General features: G+C 42.0%; 1 protein-coding gene across 5 annotated transcripts in view; it reads right to left on the bottom strand.

Moving 5' to 3' along the window:
- Window positions 1-21,458, bottom strand: part of LOC149263294 (Transducin/WD40 repeat-like superfamily protein) — a 403,412-nt gene that overhangs the window by 331,789 nt on the left and 50,165 nt on the right. For all 5 annotated transcript variants that reach the window (XM_089426056.1, XM_089426049.1, XM_089426052.1 and 2 more), the window contains exons 5-7: window positions 11,544-11,624; window positions 11,266-11,339; window positions 10,999-11,081 (exon numbers count right to left, since the gene is read on the bottom strand). In XM_089426056.1, the coding sequence (XP_089282182.1) occupies window positions 10,999-11,081; window positions 11,266-11,339; window positions 11,544-11,624 (238 nt within the window). The remainder of the gene's footprint in view (window positions 1-10,998; window positions 11,082-11,265; window positions 11,340-11,543; window positions 11,625-21,458) is intronic.

The raw sequence follows: 21,458 nt of genomic DNA, 5'->3' as shown, positions 1-21,458 counted from the left end.
ATTCATGTTTCCAAACACAAAGCTTTAGAATATGGAGAGAAGACAACATATGATCAAAGTAGGCTCATGAATATATCCATTATATCAAAGTGGCACCCAGTGCATTGTCCAATACATACATGAATGATGATATAGAGATCAAAACAAAACCACATAACCAAAGAGGCTAGAAATGGCCTCTACAACAAAAGTAAATTGTGAAACATCACTAATCACCAGTACTACTGGCTACTGCTAGAGGAGCCAACATCATCTGGCTCAAACTTTGAATCAAAGTCATACAAGCAAACACATGGCTCCTCCTCATCATCATCTCCAACTGCAACTGTAGAAGTGTTAGCACTAGCAGGCTGTGCAGCAGTTGCACGCTAAGATAGACGAGATATTCGCTTTCGTCGTGGCTGAGAAGAGGAAGCGCCTGCAACTGGAGGACTTGGGGCTAGGCCTGAGGCTGGCACAAGTGGATCTGCATTCAACTAAACATTTTATTCAAGTGATGCCTCAGTTTGTAAATCCAAATCAAGATCCTCATCAGAATCAAACTCTGTTGGATGACTCTCCACTACCCAATATGATGTTGGATCAATACCTTCCAACACAATGGGATCTGAATCAAGTCTCTTGTTCAGCAATTGGTTGCGTCTGAGCCAAACGTTGTATTGGACATAGACTAGATCATTTAACCATTTTTTATCCAAACGGTTTCTCTTCTTTGTGTGAATCCTCTCAAAGACAGACCAATTGCGCTCACACCCAATAGCACTGCAAGTTTGACTCAAAATACGAATTGCAAACTTCTGCAATTGAGGACAATGGCTACCAAAAGCCTCCCGCCACTGTGCTGCAAAAACATAGTAGTGCAATGAGTTAACTCAACAAATTATATCCAACTTTCAAATTATAAACAATTTAACAAAATAAGAATTTGAAAATTGAATTTTTTGTTTACCTGGCTCATCTACTTCCCTTGCAATCTTTGCTAGGTTCTTTCCAAAGGTACCTGTGGATTTACTGAAACAAGTGACCTATCGGTGTATCTCCAGCTGATCACTCTCCAATGGGATCATGCAATAAATGAAGTCAATCAATCCATCTATAACCTCCCACCCAAAGCCTGCCTCCAGAGCTTTATAATGATACCATGGATTCAAAAAATACCCAGCTGCATGTATAGGGCAATGGAGTTGATTGTTCCATCTTCCATCAATGATTGCCCAAATGGGCTCATACTTAGCCACTCTATCCTTGTATGCCCTCTTTATTTGCTCCTTTGCTTGATCCATAGCCTCATAAATGAAGCCCATAGCCAATCTCTCCCCATCCACCAATTGCAACACCTTAACTAGTGGGTCAGCAACCTTCACATTCTCTATTGCCTTTTTCCAAAATATTTCTTCATTAACTTTCTTTTTCAAATCTTTGCCTTCCTATTTGTTAGACGACTGGCTTTGATTCCAATCATCACTGAAAAAAATCTTTTGCAAGTTTCTATGTTGGGAAAGCATAGATTGCAATGTCAAAAAATGAGTTGCAAATCTAGTGTTGGCAGGGCTAATAATATCTCTGCCCCCTGTGTGTCTCCTCATTAGGTTCAAAATCCATGAATGGTTGTAGATAAATTTTGTTATGCTTTTGGCATGATCTACAATGTTCTTGACCCAATCTAATTTGCCAATATCCTCAAGCATGAGGTCTATGCAATGTGCAACACACGGGGTCCAAAAGAAGGTTTTGTGTTTTTCCTCTAACAGTTTACCAGCAAGAACATAGTTAGAGGCATTATCTGTGATGACTTGAACAATATTAGCCACACCCACCTCCTCAACAACCTCATCGAATAGTTGAAACAACAATTGTCCATCTTTCACCCTATCAGATGCATCAACTGATTTTAGAAGCATGGTTCCCTGTGGGCAAAAGATAAGAAAGTTTATGATGGTACGGTTCCTTTGATCAGTCCATCCATCTGACATGATGGTACATCCTGTTTTTGCCCATAAGTTTTTGAAATCTTTCAAATACTCATTAATGGAGGAAATTATTTCTGCAAACGAGGCCCCCTTAACTCATGCATAGTAGGGCCTTTGAAGCCCTTTCCAGTAGCATCAAACATAGGCTCATAATATGGTGAACGGAAAGCATTGAAGGGGATATCAACATCATACCACCATCTAGATATGTAATTACAAGCAGTCTCCCTCAATTCTTTCTTCCAATGGTCATCTAAAGTGGGTTGCAAAGCTCTAATAGCTTGAGGACCATGTGCATCTGATGGAGAGGAGGGTGTGACAATGAAATAACTTTTGATATTCATATCACCCTTCTTTTTCATTTTACCCTTACCCTTTTTTTCTTGCATGGACTCCAAAGAGGGAGGAACATAGCAAAAGGGGTTGGATGCATTAGTACAAGAGATAGAAGAAGAGCCCTCAAATCAAAATGGGGGTTGGTAGCCATCATTTGTTGTATACTCCTCTTCCTCCCAATTTCAGCCTCTATTTCTTTTTGTCTAGCTTTTTCTTCCTGAAACTTCTCAAATCTATTTAACAACTCCTTCCTAATCTCCCCAATTTGTGGTGATTCACATGGAGTAATTTGGCCTCTAATACCTGCCAAGCGTTGTTTCAACCTATGAATGCCCCAGGAACCTCCTTAATTTTTCTATTGCAAAATTTGCAATGAGTTTGATTATCTACCATTTCAGCATATGCCCAAGCAACATCTTTCACTCTAGGAGCCATTTTTTGACTTGGAAATGAAAGGAAAAAAATTGAAAATGAAAACGAAAAAATAGCATTGCTTCAATGTTCATTTCTTTACAAAAAACACTCTTTTCAATTTCCAAATTTGCATGAAAAAATAAATAAGCAAAAACAAATTTTAGAAGTGAAAAAAAAAACCTCTAGGCACAAATTGCCTCCTCAATGCTGCTCCAACAAACCAACTCCTCAATGTTGCTCCAAAGGCTGCCCAAGAAGCTCCTCATTGCTGCTCCAATGCTTGCCCAAGACTCCTCACTGCCGCTCCAAAAACAAACTCCACAACTCCTCACAAATTATAACACAAATGCAATGAGATAGTTGTGAGGAAATGAGAGGGGTTGGGTAGCTTTTATAGGATTTGGGAGAGGTAAATGGACCTCAAAATAACCCTAAGCCAAATTAGAATTGGCTATGGGGTCCTTTTTCCCCCCAAAAAAATCCGTCAGCCGTTTTTCAGCCATGGTGACCGAGCCGGCCGACTTAGCTCGAGCTCGACCGAGTCGGACGGGTTGTTACCGAGTCGGTCATTGGCTCGGTAACAACCCAGCCAGCCGAACCATTTCAGCCACCGAGCCGACCCGACAAGGCATTGGCTCGGTCTGGCTCAACCATTTCAATTTCGAGCCGACCGTTTCGCAAAACATTGTTTTGCAGAGGTAAAATTCTCATAAAAGTGACATAAAATCATTGATAAAACACCCAGCATACTTGCTAAGTCACCTACAAAAATTGGGCATTCATTGTTTGGCATATTTCATAATTTTGGGTGATTGTCTACTTGTTTTGAAAGGCATCATAAGGTTGGATATAGGACGGTGACATAAGCATTTCATCTCTTGCACTCATAGGCATTTTCTCATGGTTTACATTCTCATCTAAAGTGCTCTCATTTAATCAAGAGGAGATAATTTGGGACCGTTTTAACATATTTGGCATAAATTAACTCATTGTTGTCATAAAAGTTTAAATTATTGCTCATTGATGTCATTGGAACATAAGTTACATAAAGTTTCTTGAATCGGTTAATAACACATTGTGGAAAAGACAGCTAGCATTGGTGACACTGGATTTTGAAATGAATCTACCATTGGTTTAGTTCTTACATTGCTCCTATTGTTCAAGAGATCTAACATTGTGTTTTCTTGTGAGTTTCATAATCCTGAAGTTCATAATTTTGTACTTAATAACCTCACTCACATAAGCACATAATCCTAAACTTTAACATCTTATTGAATAGTTAATATCACTTAAATTTGTTATTCAAGGAATTATTGGATATTGGCATTTCTTGTTCTCTCACATTACATTAGGATCTAATTACGTTGAATTTGGCATAGTGATAATTGATTGACGTAACTTGGAAATTTGCTAATGGTGTTGAGAACATTGCTCATCTAATTGTGTATCTCTTGGGCAGTTGTCATTAATATCATGTTCATTCTTGTGTTGTCTCATATAAGTGTTGAAGGAAACCTTGGCTAATTTTTCTAGATAACATTTTGGATAAGTGCTCTAATCTTTTGTACTTTCCATCATTGTCATTATTGTTTCATGGTTAAAATCTATTGTGGATGATAATTTTATCCTTGGCATATTGATTTGTTGTTAATGTGAAAATTCCTATACTCAAGGAACCCCTATTGCAGCAAAACTGAATTTACTTCTCCTACTTGATTTTAATATACATTATCAAGTTATTTTCTGAAAAATACTAAAGTAAATTACTTCTGCAGCCTACACCAATTTAATTTGATTACATGAAACAAAAAACTGAGCAAAGAACAAGATACATAGGACACCGTTATTTTTGGACAAAATAGTCCCCAGAAAAACCCAATGCGGGAAAACTGGTGCAGCAGCTCTTAGGGTTTTAAATTATTAAGAAGTAGTTCTGAATAAAATGTTGGATGCCCTCTTGGCAATCCAGTTACAGAGAAAAATATAATGGCAAAAAATTGAGTGAGATTACCTCACTTCACCCGACAGTTTCTGGCTGATCTGGCAGCAGAACTGGCAAACCCCCGGCTATCTCTGTGCTGGCCCTGCGTAGGCCCTGCATCAGCCCTGCACTGTCTCTTCTGCCTCTTGGAGCTTTTGCATCAACCTCTCCCGGCTATTCTGGCAGCTCCCTAGCAGTTCCGGATTTCTGTGTGAAGGCAACTTCCCTTCTGCGTTGGCCCTTCTGGCTCTGCGTCAAGCCTGCATGGGCCCAGACTGGCCCAGTGTCAGTCCCTCTAGGTGTTGCGCTTGCCTCCACTGGTGGCTCTCCGCCTCTCTGCCCAATATTCCCGAACTATTCCTGCCCCTCTACTGCAGAATGATCACTTAGTTCGAATTTCTCAGCTTCCTAGCCCCAGAAATTTCTAACTCTAGATCAATTCATTCTCTCGGTCTATTCCTGAATGAACCCCAAGCCTCCTTCTTATACTTTTCTCGTTGAGACTTTAACGACCGAGATTAAGTCTCTAATCAACGACTAAGATTAAAAACTTGACTTGATCCGCTTTCTAGAACATTCTCACCCATATTTTGATTAATACCCATTAATACTTTAATTTTCCTAAGTTTAGACTTAGGAACCCCATTAGGTGGAATTTCACCAAACAGTTTCTGGGTTCTTTAGAATTCATGTGCCTTATCCTCTCCACCAATTTTCATGGCTAGATCACATCAGATGCTACCAAAAACTAACACTCCCTCTTAGCAAGGAATGTGCTCTAGCTACAATGTCCAACTGCATGCTACTATGTCTCTGAAGCATCTCCTTTCCGCACTATTGTTCCTATCAACATTGTGCTACTGTACTACTACCCATGACACTGCCACTGCCATTGCCGCATATGTACTACAAATACCTCTCAAATGTTGCATTTGCTATGTTGCCAGCACTGCCACTGCTAACATTGCATTTGTACTGCAACTCAATTGTTGAGAGAAGCAAACACCCAAAATTATTGAACTAACTGTGTTCAACATAATACCATGTGAATGTTGGAATCTGACTACTAGTAGTCTCTGACCTTCTTAATCTTTTGCACTGTTGTTGACTTCTGCACTACTGCCAACCTTGCTCTACGTTGATCAATCTCTAGTCTCAGGCTACTGCATCTGTCTCTCCAACCAACCCACTGCATCATCTGACACTAAGTCCATCTCGCTACTGCTGAATCTCGGGTTCCTCAAGAGGTGGGTTCCTCAAGGATCCTGCCCACATGTAGTCCTCCCGACTACAGTTCTATATTGCCACATTTCCCTCTTGGAGATGCGTGGGCACTCATGGCAAACTCATCTTCATCATTTTTTGTTGAAGCAACCTTGGGATCATGTTTCTCATCCTTATCATTTTGCTTCAGAGGACACTAAGATGCAAAGTGGCCCATCTCGCCACATCTGAAACATTTCACCTTTGAAATGTCCTTCTTCCACTTCTGCTTATGTTGTCCCTTTGATGCTAGAGTTGCGTTCTCCTCCTCCTCCTTGGTCTTCATGCCACTCCCACTGCTGCCATTGAGGTTGACCTTAACCAAATCCCTCCTTAATTCTTGTTGTTGAAAGACTACCCACATCTCCTCCCATGAAGGTAGTCTTTCCCTGCCCAATATACTTTGGACAAATACTTGCCATTCATCTAAGACTCCATTCAAGGTCGTCCTTACCATCGTGGTAGACTAAGGAGTAGACCCCACTACAGCAAGTTCGTCTCTAGTGTCCTGAAGACGTTGAAGATAGGAGTTGACCCCTTCTCCCTTCTGCATCAATGTCCGCTGCAACTTTTGTTCTAAGTACATCTTCCGTTGTTCGAAGAACCTTCATACAGTGAAGACAAAGCTTCCCACATTTCTCGGGTTGTATCTTTCCCTGCAAGTGTGAAACCACATGATCTCGAACTCCATCAAGTATTTACCTCTTCGCCATTGCCTGCTCGGCCTTGTACTTCTTCTTCTGATCATTGTCCACGGGAACAGCCACAACACTCCTGACGTAAGCTTCGAGATCATACTCCTCCAGAACAACTAAGATTTTGGTCTTCCATATGACATAGTTGGAAGCTCCTTCCAACCTGTCTTGACCTCTGAGCCCATGTGATGCCATCTCACGCAGCACTGGTCTGCTGCCCGGCAAGTGAAAAATTCAAACTTTTGGCAAGAAAAGTCCTCTGAGGAGAAAATTCCCCTTCTATGTGTCTTCGCTCTTTTCCGACGGATTTCTGCCCCGGCAAAAACTGCGCCCTTCAAGCACTGTGTTGAGGCTCTGTGTCACTGCCTCTGCCTCTACAAGCTCACAAACTGGAAATTGTACCTCTGTCAACTCTCTCAGAGAGAGATTTCCTCGGAATCTCTGCTTTCCCGGCAAGGATTGCGCAATCCCTTCAAGGGGATTCAAATTGCTGCCAAATGCAGCTATTGGCCTCTCTGCTCAACGTTGGATCTGCTCTTCCTGTTTCAAAATCAATGCTCTGATACCATGTGAAAATACCTATACTCAAGGAACTGTTATTGCAGCAAAACTGAATTTACTTCTCCTACTTGATTTTAATATACATTATCAAGTTATTTTCTAAAAAATATTGAAGTAAATTACTTCTGCAGCCTACACCAATTTAATTTGATTACATGAAACAAGAAACTGAGCAAAGAACAAGATACATAGGACACCGTTATTTTTGGACAAAATAGTCCCTGGAAAAACCGAATGCGGGAAAACCGGTGCAACAGCTCTGATGGTTTTATATTATTAAGAAGTAGTTCTGAATACAATGTTGGATGCCCTCTCGGCAATCTAGTTACTGAGAAAAATATAATGGCAGAAAACTGAGCGAGATTACCTCACTTCACCCGGCAGTTTCAGCCTGATCTGGCAGCAGAATTGGCAAACCCCCGACTATCTCTGCATTGGCCCTGCGTCAGCCTCAGAGGCTCTGCGTAAGCCATGCAGTGTCTCTTTTGCCTCTTGGAGCTTCTGCGTCAACCTCTCCCCTCTCCCTGTTGTTCTGGCAACTCCCTGGCAGTTCTAGATTTCTACATGAAGGAAGCTTCCCTTCTGCATTGACCCTTCTGGCTATGCGTGGGCCCAGACTAGCCCAGCGTCAATCCCTCTAGGTGTTGCGTTGCCTCCACTCGTGGCTCTCTGCCCAGTATTCCCAAACTATCCCTACCCCTCTGCTGCAGAATGATCACTTAGTTCGAATTTCTCAGCTTCCTAGCCCCAGAAATTTCGAACTCTAGATCAATTTCGTTCTCTCGGTGTATTCCTGAATGAACCCCAAGCCTCTTTCTTATACTTTTCTCGTTGAGACTTCAACGGCCGAGATTAAGTCTCTAATCAACGGCTAAGATTAAAAACTTGACTTGATCCGCTTTCTAGAACATTCTCACCCATATTTTGATTAATACCCATTAATACTTTAATTTTCCTATGTTTAGACTTAGGAACCCCATTAAAAATATTAATTATTTTAATAAAACACAATCCGGGTGGAATTTCACCAAACGGTTTCTAGTTTTTTAGAACTCATGTGCCTTAGCCTCTCCACCAATTTTCATGTCTAGAGCACATCCGATGCTACCAAAAACTAACAGTTAAGAGCATCTATCTTATTTCTTGAGCGATTATCTCTTGGTTACATTGGTTACATCTTGCAAGCACTATTGAGATTAAGCTCTCTCTCTTGTGTTTAAGGTTGTCCTTCATTCATTATTAAGTACTCTTTGTCATAAGATAAAGAGTAATTAAGTACTTTAAGTCATAAACAATCTTAACCCAAGCTCACTCAAGCATCTTGCATTCCATTCTAGGCCTAGTCTTGCATTTAACTAACTTACCTCCAAGCATAAGCTTGGTTGATAGAAACATAGGAACACCCTTCATGTCTAGCTTGCGAACACTAGACCCTCTCTAGTGGTTAAAACGGTGACCTTGCAGTCGTCAGAGCCACAGTCTCTACAGCACTAGAGGCACCGAGTATGTTAGATTTCAAAGGGAGGTATCGTTAACCAAGCCTTTGCTTGCTTTGCCTTGACTTCTCTCTACCACTTACTTTTGAGACTAGCCTCAAAATAGATAAGGATCAAGGGATACACTTAGCTAGGCATATAATTAAAAATTAACCAAGATTTCTTGCATCACACCTAGATTGTAGGATTTGCACTTCAAATAGGCATATAATTAAAAATTAACCAAGATTTCTTGCATCACACCTATTGTGGACGATAATTTTATCCTTGGCATATTGATTATTGTTAAGAGCATCTATCTTATTTCTTGAGTGATTATCTCTTGATTACATTGGTTACATCTTGCGGGCACTATTGAGATTAAGCACTCTGTCTTGTGTTTAAGGTTGTCCTCCATTCATTATTAAGTACTTTTTGTCATAAGTTAAATTGTAATTAAGTATTTAAAGTCATAAGCAATCTTAACTCAAGATCACTCAAGCATCTTGCATTCCATTATAGGCCTAGCCTTGCATTTAACTAACTTACCCGCAAGCATAAGCTTGGTTGATAGAAACATAGGAACACCCTTCATCTCTAGCTTGTGAACGCTAGACCCTCTCTAGTGGTTAAAATGGTGACCTTGTAGTCGTCATAGCCACAGTCTCTGCAGCACTAGAGGCACTGAGTATGTTAGATTTCAAGGGGAGGTATCATTAGCCAAGCCTTTGCTTGCTTTGCCTTGACTTCTCTCTGCCACTTACTTTTGAGACTAGCTTCAAAATAGATAAGGATCAAGGATACACTTAGCTAGGCATATAATTAAAAATTAACCAAGATTTTTTGCATCACACCTAGATTGTAGAACTTGCACTTCAAATAGGATAGTGAAGCATCTAAGCAGCAATTGTTCATCCAGTCACCTGGTATTTAATTGATCTAAAGCAAGTAGTTAACTCAATACGGCACTAGTCTCATAAATAATTCAATCTAATCCTTTAACTTGCTATAATCAACCAAGTGGCTAGGCCATTCAGTGTGTCTCGGACTCGTTAGTTGCCAATAAGTCTTGCATTTCTTCCATAGCAACTACCTCCCATAGCCTGCTGTTGGGAGACAGCGTGTCTCCCGGACTTGTTAGTTGCCAATAAGTCTTGCATTTCCATCTTCCATAGCAACTACCCCCCATAGCCTGCTGTTGGGAGACAGCTAAAATGGAGAGGTCAGGGATCACATTGACAGACCCCGACCTAAGTCATTGTTGCACCGTGCCTATACAATCTGAGCAACAACAAGACCCAACAAAAGTAGCAAATGAATGAGTTGGGGCATAAGGGAACCGATCAGTAATTGGGCTTGGGCAAAAGATGGCCCATACCTCACTAGATCATAACCCAAAGCACTACACAACACTCCAACTCAAACAGGCATCATCCTGTGAAAAAGGAAGGCGGCTTTTCACACACAAGGACTAATCCAACAAACTGGGAAGAAGGTCACATGAAGTGAAGGAAGTACTGTGGAACACCACCCCTGTTGTACAATTTTATAATTGATCTGAAGCGAGGAAACTATTCGACAAAATCCCAAGCTTCATAGCAAATAATAATAACATTGAACATGCCCACAAAATTACAGGGTCACTACAAAACAAAATGTAAAGGGCATATGAAAAATCTCCTTGCGAAGAGCTGCAAACCCTTTCTCGGCAATGCCAACCTTACAAGTATAGTTCTACTATTACTTCAGTTTTATAAGAGATTCTCAGGACTTTTTTATATCCCCTATATAGCATGGAATATTTTTTAGATAGATGGATGTCAAACAATCCAAACACAGAAAAATGGGGAATATGTGCCCTCTGCCCTCAAACGATGGATATTGCATAATATATCAAGCTCTAGAACCCAGGAACATGCAGGATCCAGTCTTCAGAAAATTCAATATAGTTGTATTTATCTGTCTGCAAATTTACACCGACTTTAACCCAATAATGCTTTGGTTATAAACTTATGACATCAAACAATGACAAATCCATACCAGTAAGCATCATTAAGCCTCACTCCATCCATTTGATTATTAACATTTAATCGACTCATAAAACATTCAATTGTTGAGTCATTCACAGCAAAGTCTAGAATGAAGTGCAGAAAGAGATTGAAAGTAGAGACGAATAAAAACATCCACAGGAGATTGGAGATAAGCACCCAGGTAAACACCGAAATACACAAATCTAGAATAAAATAAAGAGAGTAAAGCCTCAATTCGAAAGCAATTGCACAAGAGAAATAGTGGAATCATACTTTGTTCCTGAAGGATTAAATGCAACAGAAAAGGCTGTAGTTATTTCATCCATAGAGTCATATGCCCGATACGTACCACGAAGCTGCAAAGATTTGCAAAAAAGGTAATAAACCAATATGGTATAACATTGACAATGCACATTAAGACTAAATATTCAATTAAAGCATCATATATTCATTTCCAATGTAAGATGTGCATTTTAATTAATTTGAAATACTGATCAAACAGTAAATCCAGTGTCTGTCATAAGTTTCATAGATTATTACTTGACCAGAAACAGAATCCCAAAGATGAACTGGATGGTCGCGAGTTGTAGCTGCTAAAACACAACTAGCTGGGTCTGCAATACAAAATGGTTAGCAACTTAATGAGGCCCGAGTTTAAACCACTTACCCTAAATTCTCGTTCTAATAAGCTAACAGAATTCTGCAAACCCCTTGAAAAACAAACTCCAGAAGTTAGACTTCAGAAGACTAGCAAATAAAATGAATACTGGATTCTTAAAAAAACTGGAACTTATATTAGACATCAGATCAAGATGCACCTGAAGCAAGCATATGAGGGTACCAACAGTAGTCATAAACAGATTCTCCCTCATGGATCATCATCCTTGAAGCAAAGGAATCTGCAAAAGCAGAAGTCTGTGATTTACAATACAGAGACAGTTAATACATCAGTTATGCTTTAAGAAAATGCAGCACAACGCAGCCACCGGGGGGCGGCTCAATTGGCAATGGCTGTGTTATGAAGTATTATATAAAATATGTGATTCAAGGTTCAAATCCCCCCGAGTTAGCCCATAAGCCATGTGTTGGGGCGCATGTGGTTTCACCTAGACGTTATAGTGGTAGCGGTCAGAATCAACCCCATGTCACGAGTACAAGCCCAGCCCACTTGCCAATTCCTCTAGCCACAAAAAAAAATGTAGCACAATGCCTATCTGGGTGATGACCTAAACGACAAGGGTGAAGAAACTCCGAACCTATGTATTAACAAAAATCAAAACATAATGCTATTTTCAACTATTAGACACATTGACAGAATTAATATGTAAATGTAAGCAGGAATGCTTTATCCACATTTGTTAAAAAACAGCACGATGGATTCCCTCGTGCAACCAAGATTGTTACTAATCCTTATATACAACCTTGAGTCAGAAATTTTCAAAACTCCAACAGAGTCAAATTTCAACATGTCAAAAGAAAACGTCAGAAGAGTAGCACCAGAGATCTGCTCATCAAAGATATCATCCTTGCGACTGACCACTTTTTATTTGATTGGATCAAACGTCTATAATATATATGCCTTTCATTCTTCAGAAAAAATTTACATTTATCTTTATTGTGAATTTGTCAACGGTGTCTAGAATAACACTAATCAGCAATATCAGGAAAAATATCAGAAATTATCAGGAAACTTAAAAACACAAATATATCTTTTTTTCAATTTTTTGAACATCCAAAACTACAACGTCAAACAAACACACTGCTCCATATATATAAAAATAAAACTGATATAGAAATGTATAAGATGTCAAAGTGGTACTGTGGTACATCCCGATACTGGAATATATCTGTCCTCAGTCAGAAGTCCTGACAGGATGATACAAAATCACATCAAAACAAAAATAAATGTATCTCATGAGATGAATCACTGTTACGAAAACAACAGATTTTTCCCCTAACTGACTTTTGCAAAATGAGGTTTGGAAGACCAAGAATCTAGTTATAAGGTGATATTGACAGAGATAGGGTGATAATCTCCATATTATCATGATAATTTCAAAACCTCAAATTATCACAAGAAATACAGGTGATAACCTCGCCGTGACAAGTGTAACAATGCTTCAGAAATACACAATCATGATGCAAGAATGACTCTTGGAATCCAACTTCTTCCGCTTGCAATGCAAAATATTCAACCCAATCTATGCATCCAAAGGTTATAAGATATCCAAATGATGGTTTCCATTTACTCTGTTTTTCAAGAGTCACATGCAACACTAATTAGGTAGAACCCTGTTCAGGATATAATTTGAGCAAACAACAACTTCTGCTCCAAAATTCGTATAGTCCCTTGTGTGAAGCAAACATCTAGCCATATCAAACAAAGTCTTGTTCTTCCTCTCAGCGACTCCTACTGTTGAGTATAAGGTGCCAACATTTGCCATGAGATACCATTTTGTGACAGGTATTTCGAAATTCTAACGCTAGTGCAGTAGAATACAATTTTCTGCCAGGTAATTACTTCCTAATGATTTTCAACCAGTATTTTATGCCACTGCTATCATTGAATAATTCCTCTTCAGAAAATCTCAACAGCCTCAACAGTAAATGCAGCCTAAACAGTAAAGGTCATAGAATGACAACCATGCACAATAGAGACAATAATTTTGCCCTGGGAAACCCAAGCTTAGAAGAAAACCCAGCAACTTTTCTTTAGGATAAATTATCCTTCAGCAAGGTTTACATGTCACTAATTTGTCTAGAAATCTGTGCCAATATACAAGTCCAAATACCAGTCAAACCTGGTCAAAATAGCAGCAAGTCAATGATGGTCAAACCAGCCAAAATAATCAGAAGTCAATGCTGGTCAACTCAGCCTGCTCAAACAGGACTGCAGTCAACTTCGGCCCTTCAGTCAAACTTCAGACCTGCAGTCAACAGCCTGCAGTTTGTGGTCAAACAACTGCAGTCAACAGCCTGAAGCTTGTGGTCAAACATCTTTGGTCAATGCCCAGTCAAATTTGGTCAAAGTCTGTGTTCAAAGATCTTGGTCAATGCCCAGTCAAACTCCATCAAACAGAGATCAGATCAGCTCGGTCAAAACAATCAAATTCATCCTCCTTGATCGTACGTGCAGCTGTCAAAGAATGATGAACAGAGAGATTATGAATTGCTCTTTGTTGGTGGTCAAATAGGGCATCAAATCATCTTATTTATACTTGTTGAATGAGGGTGTGACAACCCAAAAGACGCATCTCTTCATGGCTAGCTGACTTGACTTTTCTGGGCCGACTTGTCATACCAAAAAATTTAAATTTAACGCTTAGTTGGCATCTCTTCAGTTATGTTGAGCCAACTGCTGAGAGTCATTGGGGGCGACTGGGACATTATCCACAAACTCCCACACCCCTTATTTGTAATATCCCAAATGGATATTTTCATTAAAATCACAAGGGTTTAACTCAGCAATATTGCACTGGGAAATACATTCAAAAATATCGTGAAATTGTAGAAAATATTGCCAGTAATTAATTCAGATTTATAATAAACCCAAAAATACAAGGCAATTTAATAAAAATACAGTAACAGGAGAATCAATTAGAAATGTTGAATTTTCATGACCTTGGGTCTAGGTTAGAGTTTAAAAATCACTGGCGCTACCAAACCAAGAATCTCAACCATAAACTACTTTGCACAGTGGAAATATAAAGCAGTATATCACATATGCACAATATACACAGTTTTAAACAAAATTGTACAATAATGTACAATCACCAATCTTCGTTATATTGCTAAATCTGATATAAACCAACAGTCTATGGTTACAAGATACAGCAACAAACTTGGCTGCAGCACTTCTATGTCATATCTTGTCCTGCCGGTCCATCGCACCCGTATTGCTCACTAGTATTGCCTTAGTCCATCAAGGCCACTACACATCGAGACTCTAGGAGGGCTGCCTCCTATCACTGCTGCAAGTCACGTCTGCTACAATGAACGGGCTCATCAACTGCGCTCTGGGTTGGCCAATTCCCGAGCTCCAATATGCCACGCTAGCAACAATTTTAGTCCATCAAAGTGTTGCACTTTGGCACCTTCCTTCACCCAACCTTCAGCTGCTCTTCATCCTTCAAGATAGCTCGTCTAGGGCTACTTTGGGTAGCCAACACGCTGCACTCCAACAGTCCTATGGCACCCAATGCTGTCACTGCTGATTTGCTCCTAGGAAGACACCTTCCCTCCCCAGAATGTCTTCCAATTGGCTCCAACAGGCTGCTCTATAATCTGATCCAAACTGGTCAACTCCTTTGACCCAACACATCAATTTCTGCTCCAAGTCTGCTGTCCTCTTGCTGCCCTTGACTGTCACTGGTTAGGGCATATTTTGCAGGCTGCAACAACCACTAACCAACCCCTGAACAACCCTCAAACAACCTTCATTAAATGTGGCCTAGCCTTGGGAGACTCCTCCTTTACCACGCTGCTGTCATAGGCTTATATAAGCCCTTTAAACTGCCCCACCACACACCTTACTGTGGTGCAATGGCCTGCGGCCTAGCACACAGTAATCCTGTAGCTTACAGCCAGCAAGGTGATGAAGATCTGCCCCCAAAACAATACCTCAAACAGACCCAAAAACACTTACCTCTGCCTTGGCCTTTTAGGGAGCTACCTCGGCCTCCCTTCCAACAAACTCGGCCTCCAAACAGACCCTTAGAACCAGCCCTAAGTTCCACGCTGTCCTTCTTCTTTTGCTGCAGCTAAATCAGAGTATCCTCTCTCCCACGAGTTTGTCTTTGATGTATACGTGTTGCACAAGATGGATGCTTCAATGACCTCAATACGCCTTGTATTTATACACATACAATGGCTCAACGTCTCACTTGAAGTGACACATATCAAGTCGGCCTACTTGACAACCAAATTAATTTGTCAACTTCAAAAATTCATATCTCTCTAACGACAACTCGGATTCAGACAATTTTGATGCGTTGGAATCGTCTTTCCGAGCACTATCATCCTCATCCATCACATGCCATGAATCCATCATGGTTTTTCCCCAAAAGACGATGGGTGCCAAAACCTCATACTTGGGTTCCAAGCCCACAAGTTTCCCTTGTGGCGCTTTGTCCTCCAAACCCTGAACCCGGGGCTTGGAGTACCTCCCAAGCTACACAAACCAACACTCCACCTTAGCGAGGGAGGTACTTCCAAGACTATGAAGTATCTCGTCATCATCATCACTGCTTGCAACACTTGCCCAACTCTTAGCGCTCATAATCGCAGCAATCCCTGTACGATGAACTACACCCTCCTCGTAAGTGTCGTTGTCACTGTTGGAAGCAACCTGTTTCTTTTTCTTATCCCGTAACGTCTTCCACTCTTTCCATGATTCCTTCTTGGCAGTTGTAGGAGCACCCTTGCTCACCGCTGACCACGCACTCTTCTTCGGTTGCAGAGTCTCCCTCTGAATCTGCAAGCTCCCTCTCGAACTAGACTCCTTCTGAGTCTCTAGAACCTAGACCTTCGGAAAAGTGTACCTTCTTCTCGAGAACTTGTGCCTTCTCCTCTGAAGCCTGCACCTGCACCTGCTTCTCTGGAACCTGCACCTGCTCCACCTGCTTCTTTCCATGATCCATAGGCTTGCTCGTCAACCTGTAGAGACCATGATCTCTAACTCTGAGTACAATCCCATCAGACTTAGAGCCTCTAAGCCTGAGTCTTGCCTTTCCATCCTGGAACAAGACCCCAAACCCTTTCCTCTCGATCATCGAGACGGAAATCACACTATATATGGGTCCTGGTACAAATAGTACATCCTAGACCCGCATCATACATCATGTCTCCATCTTGAATGGCACAACACTGATCCTGGGATCTCCACCTGACTCTTGTCGCCCAACACCAAGTGCAACCTCGAGTCCCATCCAGCTAGAGTCTCAAAAACCTCCTGTGACCCTGTCATATGCTTTGTTGCACCACTATCCACGTACCATGCATCTTCAGTGATAATACTCTACAAGACATGAGAAATCATAGCAAATTCCTCCTCTTCCAATCTCCTGGAGAGATTTTCCATCTCTGCTGAAACGGCAACACCGGAGGCCTGCTTTCCTTTCTTCTCTTCATCATTTCCCTTCTTCTTCATCGGACATCTCGACGAAAAATGACCCATCTCGCCACAGTTGAAACACTTGACTTTACTCAAGTCCTTCTTGTGCTTACCCTTCATTCGTGATGCAAGTGCCACATCATCATCTGAAGCTTTCTACTTCGGCTGAAGATCCTCGTCTCGCAACTCTTCCTGAATGAAGTCATCCCACAGCCTATCCCAGTCTGGCAGCTTCTCCCTGGCAACGATCCCTTTAATGAAGGGCTTCCATTCCTCGGTGAACCCTTTCAAGGCAATCCTTACCATATCTCCATCTAAGACAGTCACACCGATGGCAGCAAGCTCATCTTTGACTTGAGACAATCTCGTCAGATACGAGGTCACGCTTTCACCCTTTAACATCTTGGTGGCCTTCAACTTGTCCTCTAATACCAGTACCTGGTTCTCATTCTTATTCTGGAACAAATTCTGAAGAGCCATCCACATCTCATGTGCGGTGTTCTTCCTGGACAAATGAGGTATTAGGGCATCCCTCACACCATCAAGGATGATCAATCTTGCCCTCGCATCCAAATCTTCCCATATTTCCAGCTCCTTAGGGTCGGTTGGCTTCTTGATCTCTTTGTCGACAAAATCCCAAATCCTGTTTACCTACAAGATCAACTTGATCTTTTCCTTCCATGGACTATAGTTGGACATCCCCTCCAACCTGTCTTCATAATGGATACTTGTCTGCAACTTCGACATTGTAGTGAACCCTTCACTCACAATGTGACCAACTTCCTCTCACGTTGTACTTCATTGCTCACAACTCTGATTTACTTACATCTAAAGTAGCTCTGATACGCTCTGATACCATGTTGAATTTCCACAACTTGGGTCTAGGATAGAGTCTTAAAATCACTGACGCTACCAAACCAAGAATCTCAACCATAAACTACTTTGCACAGCGAAAATATAAAGTTGTAAATCACATATGCACAATATACACAGTTTTAATTTTTTTTTAAAATTGTACAATAATGTACAATCACCAATCTTCGTTATATTAATCCAAATTTGATAAATACAATAGTCTATGGTTACAAGATACAATGACAAACATGAGTCAAGTGGAGAAAAAATGAGAAGGCACTGTAAGGGCTTAGGTAAAAAACCCTAGTTTTACTACAGCACGAAGCTCCTCCTGCAAGCACCTGAACCCGGACGACCGACAGTACTCCGTTTCCCCTCCGTTTCAACCGCAGCTATCTCCATCTGCTGGCGGTTAACAGCTATCAGCATGGGCGATGTCATGGAGGTCGAGGAGCTTGATTACTCCAAGGAACCATTTCCCGACCGAGTTATTTTTGGAAACCCTAACCTAATTTCGCCGGCATCTGGCTCATCTCTCCCGTCCGTCTCTGTTCCGTCAAGCACTGCGCCGGTGGTTACCTACCCTGGTCACAGTACAGCTCCGTTGTTCTTTGGGTCTCTTTCCATTGATTCTCCCGCCCTCGATTGCCCTCCATTATCACCAGGCACTCTTCACATTCTCACTGCAAACACTCCACCTTCGCCCTCTTTTGATCCGAATCCGTCGATTAACCACCTCCATCCGTCTAGCTCGACACTTTTTTCAGCTCCGCCTGAGGATCTCCCGGCATCCGGCGGACAAAACCCTCCCATCTCTGCAAACTCTCCGTCGGGCTATTTCGAAACCCCTGCGGTGAAGGTCAAATCAGCGGCTCATCTACCTCAGGAGGGCTCGGTCACACCAGATCCATTGTCGGACCATCCATCAGCTCCACGAACTGGGAAACGGAAGACAAAGTGTGTGAAGGCTACCTCAAAGGACATCACAATACGTTTTGGCGAGAGTACTGCTATTGGGGAGGTTGCCTACATGGCTAGTACTGTGCTGGTTGGACATGTTCGAGGCCGAGCATACTCAGCAGACAGGCTCACGTTATGGGTCTGAGAGATTTGGGGAAGTATGCTTAAAGAACTGCCTGAGGTGCAGGTATTGCCCAGGGGTTGGTTTTCTCTACATTTTGCAAAATCAAATTACACAGATCTGATCCTCGCTAGATATTGGCATATTGAGATGGCCCCAGTACTCCTCAAGAGATGGAGTCCCCTTTTTGACCCAGAGAGGGAGCAGATTGGGGCGGGACCTCTATGGGTTCGCTTGCCAGGGCTTCCACTACAGTATTGGTGCGAGGAGGTTTTCGTTAGAATTGGAAATGCCCTCGGCACTTACCTGGACCACGACAGAACTTTCGTGCAATCGAAGAATCGAACCCTAGCTCGCATCCTGGTCCATCTAGACACTCGCGAAGGACTGGAAGAGAAAATCACTCTTCAATGGGGGAAATACACTCGGGTGCAGATCCTGGACTACGAAGGAGTCCCCTTCCGATGTAGAAGATGTCACAGAGTTGGGCACATCTTTAAGGAATGCCCACTTATCAAAAAACCAGAGGATCCTCTGAGGGCACCTACTACATCCATAGGGATTGATGCACCTGCTCTGAATCGCTCTCCTAGTTCGGTTCCACAGCCACCGGTCAGCAACATCACCTTGAGGACGGCGGAAGGAGAGCACAGAACGCCATCGCCCCCTCTTACTAGAGCTCGTGCAGCAGCCGAGGCCACAAAATTTTCGGGTATTCCTCTGACCTCTTGCCCTTCCTCTTTTGCTTATAGCTCATCACTTGTTTCATCCACCATTAATACATCTGTGGCTCATTGCACACTGGCTCATTCATTACCATCCATCGCCACCACTGCTCCATCTTTGCCCACATTATCATCCATTTCCACCTCCCCATCTTCTAACGGGAGGTCTTCATCTCACAATTACAACCTCCGCTCTCGTTCACACATTGATTGTCACCCGACTCATATCTCTGGTTTGGGACTTACCCAACCTAGTTCGGTCATACTTTCGTCTCGTGGGAGAAAATCTAATCTATCCATAGCCATCAAAAGGGCTGGGGCAGAGGTCGCCTCTGGTAGACAATCCACTTTGGAAGGGGTTTTTAGAGCACTGAATACCCCAGGCAAGGTTCCCCCATGAAGTGTCTCTCATTCAATTGCAGAGGCATGGCTAGTGCCTCCAAGAAACTAGCCCTGCGTCGACTATTTGAAGTTGAGTCTTCTGATATCATCATGCTGCAAGAAACCCTAGGTGAGGCCGAATTCATCACCAGCACATTAGTCTCCTTACTTCCTGGATGGCAATTTTTCACCATGGATGCTTCGGGACGATCAGGGGGCCTAGCCATTGGCTACAATCCCCGCACCATCAGGGTATTAGCATCCTGGGGAGGCCATGGATTTATTGGCATAGATCTTTTCTCGGCGGAGCTTGGTCTAAACCTGAGGGTCATTAATTTATATGGTCCCTGCCATCAGCGAGAACTTCTGGCAACATCTGTTAAATCTATCGATTTTTTCTCCTGATCACATCATTCTTGGGGGAGATCTCAATTTCTCCATGGGATTTGGAGAATCATGGGGGTCACAAGCTCAAGTGGACTCTATTACTGGCTATATGACCAACCTTCTGGAACAGCACAACTTGGTGGATATCCCCATGAATAAGCCACTCCCTACTTGGCGAAACAAAAGGGTGGGGGATGCTGCTCTAGCCAGGAGGTTAGATCGTTTTTTGATAAAGGTTCCCCTTATGAATCAGCTGCACTATTACAAACAATGGGTGGGTTCGGGGTATCTCGGATCACTCTCCCATTTATCTTGAAGTCTTTGGTCCCCATCCCAAACCCAAAGCTCCATTCAAATTTAATCATGTCTGGCTTCAGGACCCTGGTTACATAAACCTGGTCTCGAATTATTGGAAAGCCAACCCTATTGATAGACATGAATCCTTAACAAAGGGTTTCTGCCACAACCTGTCCCAGCTCAAGCATCTATCCATCAAATGGGCCAAAGAGAAACAACAGAGGGAGGAGCTATCATTATCCCAAATCGAGGCTGAATTGAGTATATTGCTCGATGATCGCAACCTGGGATTTAATTCAGCTGACGACAAAGCTCACCTGATCAAGCTGGAAAACCAAAAGGCAAGGATTCTGAAGGAGAGAGAGGAATCTTGGCGCCTCAAGAGCAGAGCTATCTGGTTACAAGCGGGAGATGACAACACAAGATTCTTCCAGAACTATGCTAAAGGTAGAAAAGTTTCAAACACAATATGGAACTTACCCCTACTTGATGGGGGAGTAGCGGACACCTTTAACAAACTCTCCCATCTTGGCACCTCTCATTTCAAGAATCTCTTTAAAAACCCTCCTGGGTCAAACCTGGCTGATATCATCAATGTTGCCAGACATTTTCCCCGTTTTGTAAATGATGATGAGGTTGATGAGCTAATCGCTCTTGTTACTGCTGGCGAACTGGAAGGAACGTTGAAATGGTTCAAAAAGGACAAAAGTCCTGGCCCGGATGGGTGGACGATAGAATTCTATCTTGCTTTCTATGAACTCCTGGGGAATGATCTGTTAAAAGTTGTGGAAGAGTGTAGAATATCTGGATCCATTTACAATGTTGTCAATACTACTTTCATTGCCCTTATCCGAAATCCGATTCCCCTTCCTCTTTCAATGACTATAGGCCTATC

The sequence above is a fragment of the Pinus tabuliformis genome, chromosome 6 (genome assembly GCF_031772625.1).
Source record: "Pinus tabuliformis cultivar Carrire ecotype Pingquan chromosome 6, CPIR1, whole genome shotgun sequence".
Lineage (NCBI taxonomy): Eukaryota > Viridiplantae > Streptophyta > Pinopsida > Pinales > Pinaceae > Pinus > Pinus tabuliformis.
Note: the sequence above shows the minus strand (reverse complement) of the source record. Positions and strands in the feature narration are given on the sequence as shown.